This window comes from Epinephelus moara, chromosome 21, assembly GCF_006386435.1.
Source record: "Epinephelus moara isolate mb chromosome 21, YSFRI_EMoa_1.0, whole genome shotgun sequence".
NCBI classification, from domain to species: Eukaryota; Metazoa; Chordata; class Actinopteri; order Perciformes; family Serranidae; genus Epinephelus; species Epinephelus moara.
Genome location: NC_065526.1, coordinates 21,951,573 through 21,974,324, shown reverse-complemented (window position 1 = coordinate 21,974,324; position 22,752 = coordinate 21,951,573). Strand labels below are relative to the sequence as shown.

The window sequence follows — 22,752 nt, the reverse complement described above, 5'->3', positions numbered from 1 at the left end:
CCCTGTCCTAATATTGTTCAAGGCCCCTAGTGGCCTGGGGCCTGGGATCCAAGCACAAATAAGTCCTTGCATTAAGGTGCCATGGCCCATAGGTGAGGCTAGAAAAAAATCCATCATACCTACACACCCACACAGTGTCATTCTTTCAGAAGTTTCCAATTAATGTGTGGGTAATTTGTCCAGCAGATTATGATATTTCTTGTGTTCAGGTGTAAATTTTGGCCTCATGGTGGCACTTGTGGAGAGCTCATGGGTTCCCTGATATCTTGCTGTTGGCCTCAGCATTACACAGACTGCTGAACACCTCCACCATCCTTACATTAGCACCTACTGATGCTTATAACTGAATGTTTTTTTTTTGAAAATCCTTCATCACCACAGTTTACAAGGTAATTTATAAAACTGCAAAGCCTCACATGGCCTTCCAAAGCATCATAAAAGCAGAAGCACCACCCCTTCAGTTACTGTAAGTGTATTATGTAATCTCCACTCTCACTTCTGTAACCCCAAATGCATTAAATAGGAAGCTCTGAATATTCTGCAGCAAAATTTGACCATGATATACACACTTGAACAGACACCTACTCTCACGGAATAAACTCTCAAAGAAAACTGTGCCCTTTAGCGCCTTTCTGCTTCTTTAATTAATGTCCCGGATAATTGCGCACATTCTTTTGGACTCATTATTCAGGGATGAATTTAATATTGGTGACAGGACTCTGCAGCAATATGATAATATCATTAATCATATCGACACAGCTGTGGCCTCAACAGGCTTTTCATTTTTAAATGTTTGGGCAAATTAAATCGCAGTGTAACCGGTTTTGCCCTTTCAAACAAATGGTTACCTGCTGACAAAAGGAAAGAATAAAAAAGTTGCAATATTCCCACACATGCCCTTATTAACATAAAAGCTACCCGGGAATGGGCGGCCACTTGATGTTGCACAGAGAACATTGCAAAATTAGGATCCTCACAAATTGCTACATACAGTATGAAATGGAGGCTGTGGAAAGCAGGGTGGCAGGAGAAAGAGAGGATAAAGAGCTCTTACTGTAGCTCGCAAACAAAATGAGAGAGAGAGTGTAATTATCTAACAAGTGTATAATGTGTCAGCTGGAACCGCACTGAGTGACTCAAACTGGCTCTGTTATAATTGGATAGATCTCCTGATTGTAATCGATTTCCGTTTCAACACTTAGAAATCACGCTTTAATTACTGTCTATAGCATTTTATTATTCTTGACTACGTCCTTGTTTGACGGATCCAGGATTATTTAATAACTGTTGAACACTCACCCTTTGAGACGACACACTCATTTCAGTGTTTCATGACTCTTCAGTGTGTGATTGTGGTGCAGATTTTTAAAGTAGGTGTTGCCGTTGACATTTGCAGCTGCACAGAAATAATGCGTGTTTTATTAACTGTTTGTTAATGTGGGGACGTGTTAATGCCTCTAAATCCCCCGTCTTTGTTGCTACATCGCTCAGATTATATTGAATGCCACTGAAGTGAAATACATCATTTATTGTGGCTGTTATTGGAAAAGTTGCTCAATTAAAGAACAGAGAGAGAAAAGAATAAACAAAAAGAATATATAGGCCAATATTATCTTATAAAATTCTAAAGCATCGGAACGTAATGGAGCATAATTTTAAGTGCTAGATTGCAGACAACTGGACTTGCTTTAGTTTCACCTCTCATCCAAGAGACATCTTCAGATTTAATGGACTGGTGTGGAGTTGCAGGCTTTAAACTGTTGGTTTGAGCTGTTGCGGTCACTAAGGTCACATGTACGTCATTGACCCACCTACCATCATGTGGGTAATAGAGCGTAATTTTCAAATCACAAAAGCTGCAAAACAGCCAGGTCAGAAACAACTTGCCCTGTTAGCTTCACGTAAACACTTGCTGCCCTATGCTCCATGAGACGTATGTGTATGAAAAGTAGATGAGGAAAACAACTTTTAAAGTGCCGCGGGCGCGCTTTGATTCTTGCAGTGAAAATGTCCTAACCTGCCCCGTGCCTCTGCGAACAGGCTCAGCGACGTGTTGCTTGTTTTAAAAAAAGCACGCCCTTGCTCTGCTTTGGAGATGCTTCAAGCACTTCCAACCTATTTTCAGAGCAAGAGCACGCCATTGCATAGGCTTGTTCCGGGCTCGATAGACACCCTGAATGTTGTTGTTGCTTGAAGTATATTTGAACACTCAGCTAGAGTGTGCTCGCTCACTGTACTATATGTTGGGAAGAGGTGTCAGATTGTTTGTCGTGGCATTTTTGAGAGGGAGAAAGTTGAGGTTGACGAGCTGAGAGAAGACAGGCGTTAGCGATTGGAGAGTCGGTGTGCTTCCCGACCAGTCTGGAAGCTGAAGCAGGAAAGGTTAACAACAAGTGGTGGTGCCATCAGCAGTGTGCACTTTAGTTTGTGTGATTTGTTTACAATGCTGTAACTGTATGAAGGTCAGAAAGATTCACATTTATTTTTGTAAATATAAATGTTCACACCAGGTCTGTTGTTCTGCACCACAATACCTTGCTGTACTTTTGAAGTTAGAAGTTATTATATTCTGCTGCTATTGAAGGTTTCTACAATTCAATAGCTAAATAAAGGTTATTCATATCTATTCTTGCATCAATTCATCTCAATCCATCATAACACACAGGCCTGGCCTACATGAAAGAGCAGTATATATGCTGACTATCCAATGTTTTGTCGGTCATACTACAGAATGTTTTATTGCTTTTGTATAGTGAATAAAACAGAACATAAGGAGCTAACAAAAAATTGCATACTGATAACAATATTAGTCGTTCAACCCTAATTTCTTTTACATAAATTAAGCATATAATGACAATTGAAAGACGTAATGTCACCTTACCTGTGAGCCTGCCATTATAAGCATGTCTATTGAATTTAAAAGGAGGTGTGAGAACAAGCCAGAAGCCTTCATAAAGAGCACTTACAGACACTAATCAGGGTAGAAAATGAAACACGGGAAAAATTCCATGGCTAAATGTCAGATGGTGGTAATAAGGGAAGCTTTTTATCCTTTGTTGATCTGGTGTGTGCGGGTTTGTGTGTTTATGTGCATGGGCGGCGGGGATGTGTGTCGGCTAAAGGTAGTTTTGATAAGCATAAAGGGAAGATTTCTCTAGGATAACATTCAAAATGATGAAAAAGCAGTGTCCTTGCTCTGGTGTCATTTCCAGTATTCAGTGGGCACTCAAAAGGGAAGATAAATAAATAAATAAATAAAAGCGAGGCAGTTTGTGCACTCACAAATGTAACTGTTCGACTAGGTGATGTGGAGCGTTTTTTTTTTTGTACTTTGAAAAGAACAGTATGCTGTTAATGGGCTTCTGCTTTCTGTAGCTCCTGCAAAATGAAAAGCAGTGGCATTGATTTAATGACTAGTTTTGACTCGATACACATAATCACTCTGTCGCTATCTTTCTCTCCACTGTTTCCTCTCAGCGCTCATGCACCAATGCATGTGCGGCTCAACGCGATTTCAGAGTCAATTTTTGTTTGAGAGTTTGTGAGCAAAACTAGAATAGACTACCATAGGTCTGTGCCATACCAACTCTGAGCTTCAGATGCTTTTGCTATAAATTCTTGACAGTAGGAGGAGTCACGTTCATTTTAAAGACCTCTAGAGATGTCCTCTCTCTACCCAACCTCCACCACCAACACCACTACCACCGCCACCCACCACTCACACCTACTGTACCTCTTGGGGAAGAGAGACGAGGAGAGAAAGCGTGGAGGGAGGGGTGGAGGGAGATCGAGAGAAGAAAAACAAATCAAGAGACATAAGCTCCTTGAAATGAGCTTGTTGAGGTGTGAGAAACGGAGTGAGGGAGAGAAAAGATATGTACAACAAAGACCAGGGGGTGGAGAAGGACTTGAGAGAAATTCTCCAGCTCTGTATCTTTAACGAGAAGTGGTGAGTCTTTGACAGTTGTGTTCCAGCGCGAGTCGGAGGACTTCATTTTTTTCTCTCCTGGCTGAGAGTTACCCAAAGGAAACTGAAACAAGCCAGTGCAACTGACAAGAGGCATTAAAGCAGATTAAAAGGCACCAGGCAAGGGTGGCCGCAGGTTGCCAAAGCGATGGAAGCTAACTCCAAGAAGCATCGGTTTAGGAAGGGTCGGAGTGCCACCTTCAGCATTGACGGCTTCAACATCACTATAGGTAAGATATTGTGGGTTAGGCAGAGCAGCAGGAAAGGTTAAGTGTTTGCATGTGAGCGAGATGCATGAAAAGTGTGCATGACAGGAGCAGAAAACATGTGTGAGTGTGTGTGAAGCAGAGCAATGAGGCGTTCGGCTCCAGCACAGCCACATCGTTAAACACATCACATTTCAGCCTCTCTGCACAACTCGCCACGTTAGTCCATTCTGCTGAATTTGATGCTTTCCCCTGTAATGCAACTACACCATGGAAACAAGCTGGCTTCAGACTAAAGCTGTGTGCTGCTGACGTCACCAGGAATTCATTCTATTGTCTTGACAACCGGAGTGTTGATGAACTTATGTGGCACTTGCCTTGTTTTTTGCCGGAGCGCTTGTGAAAACTCTCACAAGAGTGAGCGTTGAAACAGTGTTGACAACAGAGTGATGTGAAGATGGTCTGTGCTGGAGACTTTGGAGGAACTGTTCCCTTATATCTGTTTAGGAGAAGTGGTTTGACAGCTTTGTTGTGTACACAGCAGGGATAATGTCACAAGTGTGATGATGAACAAAATGTGCTGCGTCAGGTCTTATTTATACTAAAAAAGTTTGCCTGAAACTTTAACCATGAAGCTCTCTGTTAAAAAAAAAAGCAACATTTTTTTTAACATCAGCAAGAAATGTGACATGTAAAAACTAATAACAAATACATTTTGCTTTTGAACATATGTAATTTAACACTGAATGACACAAGGCAGTAAAGTGCTGCTGCACTTTTTGCCACACCCCAATCAGTGTTGTCACAACAGGGGTTTTGCCCCAGATGACAGTAAACACCTGCTGCGACATCACTGGGTCTAAATATCCAACAAGCATGTAAGCCTCACCCCACTGTCAGATGTGTCAACTTCAGGATCGACTAACTTTCATTCAGGATGCAGATATTCATCTTATTCTTCTTAATCATGTGAAAGTGGTCAAATCCACAACAAGCTATCGCCCAACTTAGTACCTCAACTAAGCTTTGCAGAGCGTTTTAGCCTCTTTCAGCTCATTGTTTCGGATTTATAGCCTGCACCTTTAATGTTTTGGTTCAGTCTCACTGCCTAACCTTTTTTCAGATGTAGCAGCTGTTTTTAGCAAACAAGCTCTGATAAACCCACGCAAGCCACCTAGGCAAACAGCAGTGAGCATAAAATGATGTAATGGTGAACATGTTGGAGCATTTACAGGCTAAAGAGACACATATTTCCCTCAGGAGTTGGTGGGAACAGAAACGGGGCCAAAAGGGACAAATGAATGTCGGACTTAGATTCATAAGGTGGTCAGAAACATGACCCTAAGTAAATGTCCACATCTGCTAGATGTGTAGGAAAAAGGTTTTCTGGCACTTTCACCACAACAACTTAGTACGCTGATTATATGTGCTCCCAAGTGTGCAAACATCATGCCAGTGTTAAATGAAAAAGAAGGACTCATCTCATACAGACTCAAGCTGACATGCTCAGGAGCTAATATTTGAAGATTTTAGTCCCAGTTGATTTGGCGACACCTGCAGTTACTGTGGCAACAGCAAATGTGGTTTATTACTGCAGGTCACAGAGTTTTGGGAGCAGTAAAACAAACTATTGTCAATTTAATAAAGAAGTCAGGCAATAACTGGCCTTTTCCCATCATTCTGTGAGAAACAGTGACCTGATTTTTTCGCTGCATGTGGCATGAGTCTGCAGACAGCAAAGCACAGTGGAAGTGAAAGTTGGTTACCTCGCCAAGTTGGAGGTGTGCAGCCTGTTGCCAGCAGTTCCTCATCTAACAGCTCACTGTGGCTGCTCCTGACTGGTTAATTACTCCCTGCCATATTTCAAACTGATCCGCTGTCAGTCAGCGCCAAAATTACTGTTGTCGTGTTTTGATGAACAATGGCGGTATGTGCTAAGCTCACTGATAAACACGTTGCATTTCCTGTGACCCCTTCATAACAAACTTGTCACTTTCTTCCAGAAGTCCCCATACAATTAGAAAGTTAAGACAGCCAAAATCCTTATTTATATTAGTCCGGTCAGTGCGTATTACTGCTGCTATAATAGTCGTAGTAATGCCCATTACTGTTTACTACTTATTTCTTAGTAGTGCTTTTATTAAATTTCACCCAGGTTGAACTGTGAGCCATGAGCTTAGTGCTGTTGTTATTGTGTAACTGAACACACAGGGATTACCTGTTCTGTGGCATACACACTGCCCACCTAAATTTATCTGGATTATGTGAATGCACTGATAAGAAGAGGAAAGTTTCAGTGTTAAGGGCTTGAGAACACAAAAACAGGAAGGGAGATGCTTTCAAATAATTTCCAGATGCCTTTTTAAAAGCAGCCCTTAAAGATTTTATGATCCCACAGAAAATAGACTTTGGATTTTCCGCTCGCTTGGACACATCCTGTTACCTCTGAAAACCTTTCCTCGATCGCATGTGGCCTATATCACCGCCATACTACCCGCAAGCATGCAGTTGTCATGGTAACCTACAAGTGTCACAATCAATTGCTCACTGGGCCTGGGATTCAGTCCGCACAGCATTTTGCCAATCACCTCCTCTGAAGCGTGACTCCTAAGCGCTGGTAGCTCATTGCCTGGCTGGACACCTTGTGTTCACTCCTCTATTAAACTCTGAGCCTCGACTGTAGTTGGCAGCTCCTACTGAGGTGTTTAGTCTTGTTAGCTTTGTTATGTTTTTGTTGATGTACAAAGCTCATGGAGAGAGAGCACATTATTACTTTATAGCTCATCTGCAGCAGTATGGAGCCTTCAGGTTTTAGTTTTTATGTGCACATATATGTTTTTTCTTAATGCCATTTTCACACTTACATAGACATTGAAATTATTTAATGTTTCAGAGTAGTTTTATCTTGTACTTGTGCAAAATTATCATTAAGGATTGTGTATTCTTCAGTTTATGTCTGAATTCATTTCTTTGTCTAGACAAGCACAGTTTTTACTTGGTCTTGTATATTTTCTCCTTAAAATGGTCACTATTTTATAACCCTACATGAAAAGCAATTTTTTAAACAAACCCCGTCGATAAGCTATTATCCTCCATAGTATACCAGAGTGTGTCTCAAACAAGCACATAATTAGTGAGCAGGAATCAGAAATGCCTGATACATATTTGAACCACTTGCCTTCTTCTCATAAAATAGACACAGTAGAGCTGTGCTGTTTGTACATGCGTATAGGTTTGCCTGTTTTTGTAGAATATTTGGAATGAGGCTGAGATTTTATGCACATTATAGGGTGATACTTTAATTAAGTTTAGTAATAAATGTATCACTTTTACCATAAGTGGTAGACCATGTGTTAACACAACTGAGAAACATCACACCAATCATCAATGCCCTTTTCTCCAATTTTCATGTGCTGATAGTTCACACATTCTCAGCTTGTAATATATTTTTCAGTAACTAGCATTTTGCTAGCAATTTATGTACAATGAATTCAATTCAACGTATTTGTTTCACCAGCATAATCCACCCAGTGTCTATACTACTTTTACGGGAGTTGTGGGTTCATGTGACAAAAACTTGTAATTAATATTCCCAGTAAAACAGTCATGTAATTAATATACAACTTCAAACAGCAGTAACATCTTGTTGATTAAGTTTCACAAGAACACAACATCTATCTGTCAGTGTCAGTGCAGCATATGAAAAGTAAAATGTGTCAAATAGACCAAAGTAAAAGACATACAATTACACCAATGAGGAACATTAAAAACCACTGACAGGTGAAGTAAATAATATTAATCATCTCATCACAGTGCAATGTTCTGCTGGGAAACCTTGGGTACTGGCATTCACATAGATGCCACTTAGACACTACTCACCCAAACACCATTACAGATCAAGTAGGCCCTGTCAGGGCAACGGTACTCCCCATTGGCAGTGGGTCCCCAAGCAGGAACATGCCCCATGCCACACTGCTTAAACTGCTCTGGAATGGCCAGAGGAATGTGACAAAGAGTTTAAGGTGTCAACCTGGACTCCAAATTCCCCAATTCCCAACCCCATCAAGCGTCCGTGAAATGTGCTTGTACCCCAGAGGTCCTGCGTCCATGCCTGGACAGGTCAGAGGTCCCGTCGTGGCTCGGACTTGGCTCTGACCTGTTGAGGCCTGGACATAGGACCTCTGGGGTACAAGCACATTTCACGGATGCTCGATCGGATTGGAATCTGGGGAATTGGGAGGTAAGCTCTTTGTCATGTTCCTCAGGCCATTCCTTTGCAGTTTGTGGAGTGGCATGGTGCATTGTCCTGCTGTGGGGGGAAACTGCCTTCAGGGAGTGCCGTTGCCATGAGGGGTTGTACTTGGTGTGTTACGGTGTTTGGGTGGGTGGAGCAAATCAAGTAGCATCCACATGTATGTCAGGACCGAAGGTTTCCCAGCACAACATTGAGTTGTAACAAGATGATCATTGTTATTCACTTCACCTGTTAGTGGTTATAATGTTGCAGCTGATCAGCGTATATCAGATGTAAATACTGACACATTGTATGATATATTAAAATGTGACAGTCTTGGTTTCTCTTACACTACTCTGTCCCGAATATTAGACCAAGTGCATGTTTAGATTTGAAATATGTTGTAGTTTATAACTGATTAAAACTGGTGTGAAATTATTTAATCAGCTTTAATTAATTAGTACTAATGCCATGCAGGGCAAAAGTACGGTGATAATAAATGTTAAAACTGTTTAGTTACATCAGAGTTTATGAAGCCAACTCTCACTTTCTGTCTGTTTCATATCCTCTCTCGCTTGTTTAGTGCGGAGGAAACGGCAGCTAAAAGCAGAAGGGCACGGAGTCATACTTCTGTAGGCACAGAAATGAAGTTCAGATTCACACAAAAACTTTATTCTCATGAAAGGAGACTTATGTCTGTTTCCATGGTGAGAACATGGTGCTGTTTTTCTGTGTTCCAAACATTTTGCAGTCACTACTGTAACCTACACTTCCCACAATCCAACTATGAGCATCTTTTTGTTAGACCTTTTCTGTCTGGCAAATGCCCCCTTCTTTTAGACTCGATGTGAAAATTCTGTTTTAGGCAACAGGTAAATCTATGTAATCAGTGTTTTTGGATGCTGTTGCAGGTTTGTCTTCATCAGTTTTGCCTGCAGTAGTGAACAGACTGTGTAACAAACCATGAATGAGTTAATTAAACTAAACAAGTGTTTGGGTTCAAAACAAGAGTTTGTTTAATTAAATCTAAGCAAGATCATTCTGAGTAAAGATCATTCACTGTAAATGTTAAAAACCATTGTTAGTTTAACCAACATTTAATGATTTTCATCTGACAAAAAGAGCAGAGCTTCCTATTTTACTCCAGGGGAGTAACATATGTTAATCAATGTTTATTCAGACTAGAGCTGACCTGAATGCTTGGCAGCTTCGATGCTTCGCAGCAAGATGTCGAGAAAGTCAAACATCTGGAATAGGTTCAAAATTTGCCAAGGTGACCCCCCAAAACTCAAGTTCCAGATATGCCAAAGGAAACTGGCACATTACAAATCTACAATGAGCTTGACAATGCACTTAAAAAGTGTAACTAACAGCTCGGCCATCTTGCAAAGTAATCTTTTTTGGTAACACTTTATTACCAGAAGTTGTCTTTGTCATGACAACTTAACATTAAATTTGTTTGGGATGTCCTTATAATGACAACTTGACATTGACATAAAGACATCTTCTGGTAATGTCATCCTGGTTAATGTCAAGTTGTCATTATAAGGACATCCCAAACAAATTTAATGTCAACTTGTCATGACAAAGACAACTTCTGGTAATGTCACTTTGATTAATGTCAAGTTGTCATAATCAAGACAACCCAAACAATGTCAGCTTGTCATTACAAAAACCGAATGACACTTAATGACAGCAGTCATAAACGTTTATGACATGTACATAATGTTTATGACAGGTTCATGACCGTGTCATGTCATAGTTAATGATAGTGTCATGTCACCCTTATGCAGATACCTTCAAGTAAAGTGTTACCTCTTTTTTTCTACCTGTTATGGCTAATGTTACTGCAATCTGCATGCTAACAAAGAGGCTAATTGTCACAATTTTTTAGGCGTATCGACTGAAAATTGACGTTTCAAAAGAGTCAGACTAATGTCCTTGTCTCTCGTCACCCTATCTGATGGACCTAAAGCATACTTGGCAGCAAATCAAAAAAACACAGTTCAAACTCTGGCCAACAGGAGAAAGGTTGATGCCTGAAAAGCAGGTGGGGACCCCTGATGTCACCCTCACACTGGCTTTAAAGCTGAGCCTGAGTCGAAACAGTTGGAAGGCATCCCTGGTGGCACTGGCAGCATATCAGAGCTGACAGAAAAAACAGTACAATTAGCATTTTCGCCAGTTTTTGTGCCTTTCTGTGACAAAACTTGGAATATTAACTCTGACATCTAATCTTCTTCATCTGCCAACAGATACAGATTGTTTAATTTACTGTACACAGAATATCTGTGGACAATCTGATTATTGTTATTAGCCTGAATCAAACAATATTGCTTATATTTATCACAGGAAGATGAAGAGGCTATATGCTCTGCCAGTGGGAGAGACTTAATGAGGTATACAAACACACACATGCGTCTTTAATATTGCAAATGGCCTTTTCTAAGTCTTTTATCCCATATTAAAACTTGCATGCCCTCTGCATGGCTGCCCATTATCACGACGAGGACTGTCAACCCACTTCCACAGCACAGTTTAGCACAGAAAGAAGTTCATTTTAAGACTCAAATTATAAATGTAGAACTGCAGACTGAGATGATACAGAAAAAGACTGTCGGAACAACCTCAGGCTTAACTGAAGGTCATCCTTATCTGCTTCTGTACCGCCTGCAAAGGTTCATTGGCGAACACAAATGGGAAATGCAATCTCCACATGGAGCACAATAGACTCCAGATCACAAGGACAGAACTAGAAATTCAGATACTGGAGCACGAATTGAAGGTGGGTGGGAGAGTGTAGATGATGTTAATTACAGTAACAGAATATTAAAGCATTTTGTCACAGAATTTTCAGGAAAAAGAAGCAAATAAGAGCAAATAAAAGTGAAAAAGTCTTTATTTTAAGAAAACTGTGAGTTTGTGGTGGACCGATTGAAAATGTTCTTCATTTCAAGAGATCAGCAGGATGAGGTGGAAGGTTATTTTCTTTCTTATGATCCTCAGGGTTGGCATCTCTACTAGGGTCAACAAAGGCCAGAATAATGTCACATGACCTATCTGAGGTAAATCCAAACAGCGACAGGTTGTAGAACTAAGCTTTGGGCATGCAGATGTTCATCTCAGTCCTGGATTTTGTCTTGCTGTGGGCCAGGATAAGGGTCAGAGTCAGTGCCTCAGCAAGGTTAGTAGCGGCACTCTCTGTCCACTACTACTGCAATCATATCAAGGGCTACGGTTACATACAAAAGTGCTGACAACATTTTACTCATACTGTGCAGCTGTTTCTCAGTGTAGATGTACGATAAATATGTGAACTGGAGCCTGGCCACTTGCCTCCAACAGTCGTGATGATGAGAGCTCCATCACGTTATCTTGACTGTGCAGAGGAGTCGTCATCGTAATTAGTTGCAGAGAGCTTATACTATGAAGTGAATCTTTCCACAGAAAGACCTGCTCTGTCTTTACCTGCACATTAATGCTGTAAAATGACTTCCCTTTCACAAAGTCACCTTCATTTACTTTGATGGGTATGTGGGTTTTGTGAGCACAGCCAATTACACCGAGAAACCCTGAAATATAATTAACTGATCCGGTCTGAAAGCCCTTCACATAAAATCATTTCTTATTAAAACTGGAAAAACCTGTGACCTTCTTGTTTTATGAGGCTCACACTTTAAAATCTAAGTTAAAAAAATGCAAAAGTGTGCCTTATTATTTGAATGCTGCTCAAATAAATGTTAGGCATTAAAGTACATTAAAATGTTCATTAAACACGACATATATAACCTAAACATTTGCAAATTATTTGTGCCTAAATGGCTCTTTGATTATATAAGTACATGGTGAAGAAATAACTGAAAGGCACTTTAACGCACACTTAATAGTTTATATGAATTCATTATTACACAGGCAAGCGTGATGACTCGGGAATCATCTCTGGGGAGATCTGGGTTTATTGAAGATTTGATTTAAATGTAGATAACCAGAGTCAGAAAATCTAATATTGGGCGATATAGTGGAGTTGTGATGACTCTGGTTGATGGCTTGAAAGACTGAGCAGTCACACACATTTACCTTTCAGTTTTAATAATCAACAATAACTACTAATTGATTAATTAGCACCATGACACAAATTAACCTTTTGAGTTTCTCTTTGTGGCAAACATCTTCTGACATTTTGTTGTTAGAGGGAAGTTTCTGTCTCTCAGTTTTATGGAGCTAGCATCTTGTGGCCGACAGGTGAACTGCAGCTTTAGACACTTATGTGGAGCATATTCACAAACAGTGATGGCAACAATGAAAGCATGTAGAGTTGTAGAAGTGTCATAGTGTAGTTTCGACCTGCCCCTTGTCTTTCTGTTCTCATATCAGCAGTGTTGATGAAGTAAAATAAATGAAATTAAGCTAGTAGTTTAACAGATTTTACAGTGGCTTGCTGGTAGTTCAACTACATTATTATTTACAAAGTAATTCAAGTAGTTAAATGACTTTTTTGCCATTTTTTGTGTGGTTAAATACTGAAACGGGGCCATTAAACAAAAGGATTTATTTATTTATTTTTATCACTGCTTCTCTTTTGTAATTGAGCCCGCTTTGCAGTGCATCCACAAATGCATCCGTCAGACAGTCACTTTTTTTAGGACAGGTTTAGTCTCTGGGGTTTTCCAGTAAACTGGATTGTCAGCTCACCTGTGGGATGTATTTAACTATAGTTTTTAAAGTTTAAAATCTAAATTTCTAAAACTAAACTTGAGTATGTTAGGTGTTAATTAGTCATAAGAATAGATCGTTGCTATTTAAGTTATATAAGTTGTTGCATGCTATTTTAGAAGTTACTAATTCAGTAATCCTGCTCAGTGCAATACCCAAACCTGGACTTGAGTTTCTGCAAGGCAGGTGTCAGACTAATAGACAGTACATTGTAAACAAAACCAAAGCTGACACTCCTGCACCTTCCAAGAATAGAGTGTTTATGTATGAAGTGTGGGTATTTTTTGCAGTAGCTTAACTGAGTGGCATTTCACCAAGATGTGACTTTTTTGTATTTTATTTTGTCATAATTTTGTATAACATGTACAGTGTTTATTTAATGTACATATATTTCACAGAGTAGTTTGAGCTACTTTTTCTAAGAGGCTTTAGTTAACCAAACCAGACCTTTCCTTAGGGTAGCTTTGCTGTGGTTCAACTTCCAGTGTGAAGTACTTCTAGCTTTGCCAACACTGCATATCAGTCATCAGTGAGTTGTTTTTGCTAAGACTGCACAATTAATCTAATCATTATTGGAATTGCAATATGGCTTGGTGCAATATCTAAATCACAGGAGCTGCAATTTTTGGATAAAGGTCAAATGTGTCACAACATATGATTAGAATTGAAGCATTGTGGTGCTACAGAGATGCCGCGGCCTACAAGTCATATTCCAGACCTCAGCAAAAATCACATCATCATCATTTTCATATTTTTTGCAGCCCTAGTTTTTGTCCTCAACACTGCTGCTAGACGTATGCATGTTTCACCATTCTCTCCATACTGTGTGCAGTCTTTAGTGGGCAGAGACTCCAACAGGGCACCACTCTGGAACAACAGCAACAATTATAGTACTTTCACTGTCACTTAAATCACACTACAAGGCAGCTCTAGGGTTTAATGGAACAGTATATGACCTTCCTGACTCTGTTTGTATTACACATCAGCACAAGATTCACCATCCCTTTTGTTTTAATTTCAATAAAATACATAAAAACACAGACATACAGGCAAATACAGGCACATATAAAAAGAAATAAACGTCAAGACCACCAAGGGCAGGATGTGGAGAGCCTCATTAAAATTATTGATTGACCTTTCTTATTAAGACTAACATGAAGCATGAATACTCCCACTGTATTTGTTGCACATGTGAAAGTGGCAAATTTCCAGATATCAGACACAGTTTTTAGTGTTTTTAATATTCAACACGGAGCAAATGTGTGTGACAACAAAGCAACAGTTACAGATGATTTTACAGTCACTGGTAACCACTGAAGAATTTTATCTTTTGACATTAAGTTTCAAATAACAAACCACATTTCTGGCCTAACATCAATTTTTTCTCCTCTAGTGGCAAATGAAGAAGGGGAGAGCTCCAACAGACCACAGGCCAGTTTTGCACGTAAGTGTCCCCTCTGCTAGTCGTTCTGATCATTCGTCCCTTCACTAAATTCAATCATTTAAATCCATCACACCTCTCAGATCAAAGTCTCAAAGGGTCATTTTACCACGAGTTAATAAGAGATCAGATGCTGACATTTTAGCACATCGCTAAAATTGGCGTGTCACTGAAGCAGAAAATTTGATTCCAAAACTCAATAACAAGATTTTCCAGAAATAATTTTGCCGTTAATAGCGATGATCCACCCACATATCTCAGTTCATGTGTTTATAGAGAACTATTTTCCACAGAAGAAACAAATACTGTTGGATTATAGTAAGATTGAGTCTGTTAATTAATTTTCATCTTTTATATTCCAGGTGGTGCTCTATATTAAAATAGAGAGCAAAAGTGTGACATAGTTACTTACATGAAATCTTTGGGGAGTTGATTTAAAAACATTTTTTTTGAGCTGATAAAGGTTGGTAATCCCTGTTACAATGACTATATAAGTACTCTACTACTTGTAGCACTACTGCTACTACTACTACTGTGTAATAAGTGCTAGATAAACTAGCATTGACATCATACACCCACATGGGGGCAGCATTACAAAGGAGTACAATTGTTTTACTACAGAGGTGCTGACAGCTATTCAGTGGACATTCAACAGTTCTGTTTTTTGTTACATAATCTATACAAACAACCATCTGCTAAACAAATGAAAGCTTGATAAATAACTGTAACACTATTAAGGCTTTTTTTCTGTTTTGTTTTGCAGGCTCAAAGTCCCAGAGTGCTTTATGGAACGCCATCACGGCGGGGATGGGGATCAAAGGCAAAGAGCAGAAGGCCCCCCTGAATGACCCACGGAGCCCTGAAGAGATTCTGGCCGACGATCTCCCTGCAGCGGACGAACCAGATGCCACAGAGAAAACAGCCATCAGGTTTGATGCCCCTCGGCCATAAAGAGAGAAAAGCAGTTATTTATTATTTGTTAATCATCACGGATTCAATCCTGTGTCAGGCCGCGGTGGGACATCGACAGCCATGTCCAACCCATTATGTTACACAGGTGTAATTTGCATTCAGTCGATATTCCTTTTAGCACATAGGAAGGAAACAAGGCAACGCATACAACGAGGTGTCATTCTGCAGTGTGTATTCATTCAGTATTTTTGGACTCTGATTAACATGAATTTGATTATTAGGTTAGCAAGATTTGAAGTGGTCCCTCTGCTTGCTTTCTATGAAGAGGATAATTTTTTTTTCTGACATTTAACGTTCTTCACACACACACACACACACACACAGTGCTAATTGCTATGTATGGCTGCTGACCTCGAGGGACGTGGGCAAGATTGATTCCACCTTGATAACAAGGACTTCAAACCACCATTAACATAATTTGTTGTCACTTTTAGAATATTGAACGTCTTTTAACGCCTGATTCCAATTAACCTTGATGGCTCTGGAGACTGTTACAAATGCCGCAGGTGGCAAGAAGTGAGCATTTGTAAGAGGATACTAAAAATTCACCTAGTGTGCGATAACAAGCTTTTGACTGTATGCAAAATAGACAAGGAGTTACGGCAAGCCGATTTGGAGAGGCTGTAGTGTAGAGAGCATTCACTGAGATTTATAATTTATGGGGTGTTTGGTACGAGATTGTGGAAATCCCATTCAACTATTGTCTCATTTTCTTTCTCCGCTTCTCTGCAAAAGTCTCTGTGCAGTAACGCAGGCTTCTTCTGTGGTGCTTCTCTATGATATCTCAAATTACAGCACTGTTGTTCTCTGCCATAGTCTTCCCCCAGAACGCAGGGCCTTTTTTTCCAGAGTGGGGTGGTGACAAGGAGAAAGTGATTTTCCACTTGACTGGACTCAGCCTGTTCCTTCGTTTAAAAGCCACAGCTTAGATTTTAAAGAAAAACACAGTGAGCGCAGGGCAGCTAAAAGCACTCTTACCTTCCACAGAGGAAACAGTTCATTTGTCCGTAGAGACAGTGACTTATTTCAGTGTCATATATTAAGACGTAGCTATAACTTTAAACAGGGCGGGGAACAAATGCCAAGTACATGCCAAATGCTGCTAAATCTTTGGCTGAGGCTGCACAATTTGCATTTGTCTTCTGGCCTGCAAGGGAGTAATTCATTTCAGCAGCACTAACAGTTTAAACAGAAGTAAAATATGCCAAATAATACCCTACCTGCCGGTTTCTTGTTTATGAAAGTCATTTGACCAGCGAAATAGGGGCTGCACCTGGTGAATTTGGTGATTCACCATCAAACGTGGCCATTACAAGAGAGCTTAGTTCACCTCCTCCTTTTAAAGCGTCCCTCAGATAGGATTCACACTCCTCAACAGACAGCCATCTTCTTCCTTACATCTTTGTCTGGGGAATCCCGCTAAGGTCAGGGGGGAGTCTTCGGCCAGGCCAACAGTGGTTAATAGAGGGCAAACCCACAGGGAGCAGTGGGGATCTACAACTGAATGACAGATGGCAAGATTATGGCACAAGGTGATTAAATGACCGAGGAACTAGCAGTAATCCATAAAATGATGTAACCACTGTGTCACCTCCGAGGCCAGGGCTGGCTGTTATCCTCCAGGCGATGATAATTAGATTTTATTGGAGAACGGAGAGGGATCATGTGTGGTGTGTCGCAGGCAGGATGAGAGTGAGTGTGTTAAAGGACGGTTGTCATTAAGTGGGGTTGAATGAAGGTAAATGTCAGCTGAGGCCTAGAGGTGAATATGACAAAATTTGGAGCATTTTGGTTGCGTTTTCTTTAACTGTTGAACTATTTTGATTAAGCTCCACAGTCCATTTCCCTCTAAGTATCTTAATGGCTCATTTATGTGCTTTGCTGGCTGCAGTTTTCCACTTTACAAAGCTACTTGATTATCTTTTTGCCTTGTTTTCGTAGCTCAACTGAATGGTTGCCTTACACTTCAGACACATCGCAGGTGTTTCAGGATTACAGCTGCTCCTGCAACACATTCGAGTGCTTGTTTAGTCACACAGCGAAGGACAGAAAACAATATAGTGCCATTAGTGTATAAACACAGGCTGACTCATCTGTGTGGTCGGTGTCATGCTGTTGTTTCTGCTCATTAGGGCTGCCTTATGCATTTTAAAACACTTCATAGCTACTGAATGGGCTATACGAGGTTTTCAAGCACAGGATGAAACCAGCGGTTTTTTGAATGGTGCAGTGTATAAATATTGTCGTGTCATTGTTTATCCCAAATCCCACAATCACTCACAAATTGCCTCTTGTAGCCTACTTATATTGTTTATGAGTTGTGACTATTCAACTTTGATCTGCCGTATCATTGTAAAGTGGCTTTGCTGTAGATACAAGTTATAACTCTAATGTTTACGTCTGTCATATATAATTTGTGTACCCATCACCTCTCTTCTCCAACTGCAATTTATATGTGACATGACTGTTTTACAGAGACTAACTTCATCTTGATGTTTTCCATTAGGTGATATAGCAAGCTGAGGCTTTTTACATTGTCTTCACTCTGCCTGACAAACATTTTAATGGCTCTCATCTAAATATCAGCGTGTGATTTGAATACAGCGTCTTCACCGTAATTTCCGTCAGCGTTGCTTCTTATCCGTTTTTCACCAGTCTGATTGACTGATTGATTATCGTTTCCATTTAAAATTGCAGCTCTGCAAATATTAATTACTTCCGTTTTAGTCCCAAGAGAACAAATGAAATTGAAAGGCTTTGGGCAAAGGATAAGTTAGTACTCATTATTAAAAATGACCTCTTTATTAGAAAACAGTCGCTGGTGAATGTTCTTGCTACAGATTGAATGCCAGATTGTAATAACATTTTTATTGATAAAGAAAGAAGGAACAGTGTGATTGCAGAGCTTTTAGTAACAAAAAATAACAAGTTAATACTAGTAACAAATGCATCATAAGTTATTAATCAGTGGGGACACATGAAAACGTAACATATGATTAAAAAAACAAAACAACTGCTCGATATTCAAGAATGTTATCATGTTATATGTCTTATTATGCATTATTTATTTGCACATGAAAAAACCTGAGCAGAAATGCTGGAAATGAAACTAAATAAATAAATAAATAACTACATAATTAAATAAATAAATAAATAAAATGAAATAAAAAATGAAAAAATAAGAATAAATGAATAAATAAAGAAAATGAAAGTTAAACAAATAAAATAAATAAATAAATAATAAATACAGTGTTTGAGGATCTGGGTGTTTGACCTTCTCCTTCTGCTGTGTTTTAATGAAGAATTATTGCCACAAAAATGTCTCTTGTGATAAAATTCATCACTAATAGTGCCTAAATAGAGATAAAGTCTAATAAACTGGGACCAGTAGGATTACAAAGATGACTGGAAGCTTACCAAATGGTGACTAGAGACAAAAAAATGTGTGTGTTGCTTCTTTTCAGTGCATTTTGAGCACAAAGTAGCTTTTTAAAAATTGGGTACACAATTTGTTCTTTTGTCACCTCACACAGAGTTGTTCACGGTCACATTACAGCTATCACACAAAAAGACTTCCACTTATCAGAGTCCTCGCAGACACAGACAATTCACAGTCATGCACACATGCAGCTGGAACTCAGATACTCATCCGTGGTCAGCTGTGTGATTTATCTACTGGTTAATTGGATGCTGTGTGCCGCTGTGAACTTTACAGTTGATTAAGGCGGCTGTCTCCATCGTTGTAGCCCACAGTTTTGAAGGCTGACCCGCAGGTTCAGAGACCCCCACTGACATCTCCTGTGCAGTAACAACCTCCATCACTAGCCTCACTAGCCGGCTAATGAGCCTCCGCTGACCAGTGTGACTGGAAGCACATGGGCAAATGGCACAGCTATTCATCAAAATGATTGAAGCGTGACCTCACAGTTATGATGTTAAAGAGCTGTATCACTGCTGTCTGCCACACGCCACACATTCCTGGATTGGGCTTTTATACACTGTGTACTGTATGAGAATTGCCAGTGTTTTCAGGAACAGGAAGCAAATTAAAAGTCTAACTGTGCCAAACCTCTAATGACATCCAAAGTGACCAAACATGAATTTATATTAGCTGTACATGCAGTATCATAATATTGTTTGGGGTAACAGAAAAGTTTCCAGCCTTTGCTTTGATCAATATATTTATTCCCTTGTGTGCAGTCTCCAGCCTTTCACTAATAAAACACTTTTTGGGGCTATTGATTAAAGTAGAGACCAGTAGAGGCTATTGAGGTTTTCCAGGTTGGTTTAATCAAGCCTGAGTTTGTGATTTATTATTATTTACAAGTGTAAAGATAAAAGGAGCCGAAACACAGTTGATTCTGAAACAGAAATTAATTTGTCAAGTCCAAACGAAGATGAGACGAAATGCTAAAGACCTATATATTTGTGTCCTTTCAGAAGATTTAGAAGGGACAGTTCACTTCAAAATCAAAAATACATATTTTCCCTCTTCCCTGTAGTGCTTTTTATTGATCTAGATTGTTTTGGTGTGAGTTGCAGAGTGTTGGAGATATTGGCTGTAGAGATGTCTGCCTTCTCTCAAATATAATGGAACTTTGCATTTAGCTTGTGGTGCTCAAAGTGCCAAAAAATATGTTCAAAGAAGTCAACAGCAATGTCTCTTTCCAGAAACGATGACCTGGTTACTCAAGATAATCCACCGACCCAGCTGTGAGCAGTTTGATGTAGGAGCTATTTTCTTATACCGAACTGCACCTGCCGACTGTATCACTATACAGAAGGATGCGTGCATCTACTCATAGACGAGAAGTTCATGGTCTTAACAGTGCAAGATGTAAACATCAGCTAACATTACAGCTCAGTGTAGGAGGATGTGGTAAATGTTTAATGTAGTTCCAATATATTCAAGAGAAGGCAGACATCTCTATGAGGAAAATACTGTGGGACTGTCCCTTTAAGGTGTATGTTTGCATTGACATCTAAGATCAGGCTGAAAATACAGTAAGGGGATTTCTTTGACTGTGCCCTCACCCTCACCTCATACCTCCTGACCTCACTCATTCACAGTGAATTCACTTTGCGCACCCTGCAGCCTTTATATACACTATGTGAATTGCAAATCATTCACCAATGACATGAACAGCCCCCCTCTCTGCAGGCTTTGCGCACATCTTATTGTCGGGTTAATATAGTAATAGGATCAGAGCAGTTACAGGCTTGAGGCACTCAGGGGGCTGGCAGAGTATTTTGTCTGCGCAGCATAAATTTGCTGTGATGTTTGTCACTTTGAGCTGCATGACTTACAGTGAGTGTGGCGTTTCCTGAGCCTTGACCCTGAGGTGAACTCTTGGACAGGAAATCAACATCTGTCACGGACTATTTAATGGTGGCCATAATTTTTTATCGCTGGTGATAGAGACACAAGGTAGAATGAGATTCAAACGTGTAGACATGAGCACTTGTTTCCACCAACATTGGGTTTTGAATAGCTGTTGCAGACGTTACCTACAATCTGACCATCTAAATACGGAGTGTGACCTCATTGGATCTTATTACCCAATTTAACCTTAGTTTAAAGATAACATTGAAAACATGTTTTTATATGCTTGGGCATACTTGACAGTGGACGTAGTAAGTAAAGATAATACTATCGATAATAAATTTAATTAATTACAACTTCATTTCTATAAGTGCAAATGTGTGACTAAAATAACTTTTTGTGAAAGGGATTCTAGTACAGCCGGTCTCAATGAAATGCAACACTCAGCGTCAGAGCTATTTAAACCTGTAAGCCGCTTTTAGCTCTTTGTTTGGGTTATCCATTCTGTTTTTAGACTATACGGTTGCCTCCCAACAGTTGACACTAATGCCCTCAGTTAACCCAACCTGAAATAGACAGCCTACTGTACTCCACTTGTCCAGTGTAAACGATAGATAGTAAAATAAGCCAGGTGTTAGTCAGGACAGATGAGTATTTAGTAAGCCACAGTGACAGAATTCTTGGATCAAACCAGAACTAAAACAGTAAGAAGTTATCAGTAAGATGACAGAATTATCAGCTGGCCAGATACATGACCCCAGTGGGATATTAGTGTTGCTCCGTTGTGAGCTGAAGAAATGTAATTAGGCAATTGTTTGCTAACATGTCGGCCATAAATACCCACTTAGTTGCCATTAGTGCAGCAGGCTTATGTTTCTGTTTGGTTGCTGTCAGGTCAACAAGACTAAGAGCCTACAGCTCTGCTAGCAGCTGTGAGACTAAATGCTAATGTCAGTATGCTAACATGGTCATAAATTGGAATTTTAAGCTGATGGTAGGCCTGTCATGATAACTGCTTTTGTTGGACGATGTATTGTCCAAGAAATAACTTTAATAAAATATATTATTGTCATTTTGTGACCATTTTATCCCACTGATGTAATGATAATATAATAGGATAATGATGAGAATGGACCTTTCAAAGAGCAATAAACTTTTAATTCTTAGGAATATGCTAATATCTACAAGAGAGTATAAAACTAGTTGTCCAAAATCAGTCTGTGTGATACATGATACAAAATTTGGCTAAAAAAAAAATTGTTTGGCAACTAATAGACAAGCTTAGTGAAGCTGCAGAAGAACAGCAGTTACCTCCATGGTTTGGCAGGTGTGCTCCCTGGGATGGACGACCTTGGAGCCAGGCAGTTTGCTGGTGGATTTACAAAGTAGAGGATGAAGTTGTAAATGATAAAACTACAAACAATGTACTTTTTCACGAGTTGCCAGGGGTTTGCAAGCAAACAACTATCAGGACTGTGCCTCTGCCACTTCAAAAGTGCAGCTGCAATTACCAATAAGCTATTGTGTGTAGTCTTTAAAGTTTTGTTATATTTTTCTTCAGTCTTGCGCAAGTAGGTGGGGGTGAAGTGGATAAAAAGGAAGCATCGTTGTGCCCAGTAATGGCTGCTATTTATTCTGGCATCATGTTGGCAACAAACAGTACACAAACAGTATAAATCAAGCAATATCGAGGTCAGCAAAATGATCAAGGTTATGTTCATATATCATATATGTCAATAGCATAAATCCTGACAGGTCCACCTGATGGTAGCACAGGATGAAATGTGAGGCAATAACACTGACGATCACCCTACAAAATTTTGCCCCTATACATCAAGTAGGTGTTACGATTCACCAAATTAGTGAAAACTTTGACCTGCTTGTGGCGTTAAAGGA

At 39.7% G+C, this 22,752-nt stretch overlaps 1 protein-coding gene across 3 annotated transcripts in view; it reads left to right on the top strand.

Moving 5' to 3' along the window:
• pde1cb (phosphodiesterase 1C, calmodulin-dependent b) overlaps positions 1-22,752 on the top strand; it is a 125,472-nt gene that overhangs the window by 9,424 nt on the left and 93,296 nt on the right. The window contains exons 1-3 of one of the 3 annotated variants that reach the window (XM_050074757.1): positions 3,729-4,197; positions 14,514-14,564; positions 15,325-15,490. In XM_050074757.1, coding sequence (XP_049930714.1) covers positions 4,116-4,197; positions 14,514-14,564; positions 15,325-15,490 — 299 coding nt within the window. In that variant the 5' untranslated portion in view covers positions 3,729-4,115. Of the gene's footprint in view, positions 1-3,728; positions 4,198-14,513; positions 14,565-15,324; positions 15,491-22,752 lie in introns of those variants that run through there. The other 2 variants (XM_050074758.1, XM_050074762.1) reach the window with 2 other exon arrangements.